The sequence below is a fragment of the Perkinsus marinus genome (genome assembly GCF_000006405.1).
Source record: "Perkinsus marinus ATCC 50983 genomic scaffold scf_1104296929318, whole genome shotgun sequence".
Classification (NCBI taxonomy): Eukaryota; Perkinsozoa; order Perkinsida; family Perkinsidae; genus Perkinsus; species Perkinsus marinus.
This window is the reverse complement of record NW_003216498.1, coordinates 380,057-381,740: the sequence shown is the minus strand read 5'-3', so window position 1 is coordinate 381,740 and position 1,684 is coordinate 380,057. Positions and strand designations below refer to the sequence as shown.

Here is a 1,684-nt window from a genome sequence, read left to right as displayed (position 1 = left end):
TCAAGGATGAGAAGAATGCTAATGTTATTGTTAAGTTCGTTCTTGCCCAGAGTGTTACTGCTGTTTCTGGTTTGGTATCTTATCCCTTCGATACTGTCCGTCGTCGTATGATGATGATGGCCGGTCGTGGTGGCAACGCTGTCCAGTACTCTTCCAATTGGGACTGCTGGGTCAAGGTCTTCCAAGAGGAGGGTGTCCCTGGTTTCTTCAAGGGTGGTCTCTCTAACATGCTCCGTGGTGTCGGCGCTGCTTTAGTTCTTGTGTTCTATGATGAGTTCAAGAACGCTATCAACAATAAGATAGCTCAGAACAACCAGTAATCATCACTCAATAGAGCTGTTGCGTGTGCGATGATGAACTTGCTTGGTCGTTTCTGCATATTTAGCTTATAAACAATCACAGTTGTTGTCAGTGTCAGCGGCCGGTTATTATCAACCATCAACTGCCGTGTCGTTGCTTCTCTCTGTCGATGATGTGCATTGTTCTACTCTCTACCAGTATTGTTCCTACCATTACTGATTCGTCTATAATAATAATTCAATTTTTTGTTCGGTTTAGTCAATCATGAGTTGAGTAGCATCAGCAACGGGTTTGAAAGATTGTAATGGGAAGTGATGAAAACGGCTGAGAGTGTTTATGAGAGTACGAATTCGGGAGAGGTTGCGCTTGAATTGTGATTGTTGTGGAGGTTGAGGTCAGAAACTAAAGTCATACATCGCATGTATCTTCGCTATTATTTTTTGGTTGCTGCGACGAGAGTTCTAGATCATAACACTTCACCACAGCGTGGTATGACCTCATGAATATTGATTGTGAGTTGATCTATGTGATTTTCGTGGCGCAGTGACGGACTTAGCGACACCGGCTAGTACTATCAACATGAATATTATATGGCGTAAATGTGACCAAATGGATCTCCGACCGTTGTGTTGGTCTACCTTTATTGGGAGGGCAAATATGTAATACACAGTCGGTTGCCTCATACTGGCACTTAGGCCCACATCGATCCCGGGTTCGACCCCCGGCACCCACCATTTTCCGACGTGGTAATGCTACTCGTCCAACTTTACCCCAAGTTTTGCCCCCTATGTCCTGTGAGAACTCTCTACTCGTGACAACTCAATCCCCGACTCCTGCCACCCAACCACAGCTGTTCGTGAGGTCCTACGGAGCCGTCAATCGAGAAAGAAATTATCGCATTTGATTAAAGCGCCTCAGCCGACCCAATGTTCTGGTGGCGCAATACTCTGCGAGTGGGAAAACTGACAGTTGAGGAGGCACATTGGGAAATCTGTGAAAAACACAATATTGGATATGAAAGGAAACATACAGAAGTAGAACAGCGATCAAACCACCGCCTCAGACTGACCAACACTCGAGATCTGCATCTATCGACAAGGAGATATACTGGTACAACCCATTGCAGTCTATTCTATTGCTGGTGATCTGCTACGATTCGGAAATGGAGTGGTATGAACCAGATTAGAGCAGTATTCAACAGCAGCAGCAGTGCTGCTCTTTCCATTCAAATAAGTTACAAAATTGTCACTTCTCTTCAACAGGCCTCTATTCTAATCCAGTTTATGAGCCTGGCCTTGGAACGGCATGAACGGGAGTGGGTGTTGCTGTTGTTGTTGTTGACCTAACATCAGTTCCCTCATTCCGAGTCGTCACCCATCTTCCC

At 45.4% G+C, this 1,684-nt stretch overlaps 1 protein-coding gene across 1 annotated transcript in view; it reads left to right on the top strand.

Annotated features, from left to right (window-relative positions):
• Pmar_PMAR012448 (ADP,ATP carrier protein, putative) overlaps window positions 1-320 on the top strand; it is a gene marked incomplete at both ends in the record, with an annotated part of 552 nt that extends 232 nt beyond the window's left edge. The window contains one exon of the mRNA XM_002787625.1: window positions 6-320. Within this exon, the coding sequence (XP_002787671.1) occupies window positions 6-320 (315 nt within the window). The remainder of the gene's footprint in view (window positions 1-5) is intronic.
• Between the last annotated feature and the right edge of the window lie 1,364 nt (window positions 321-1,684).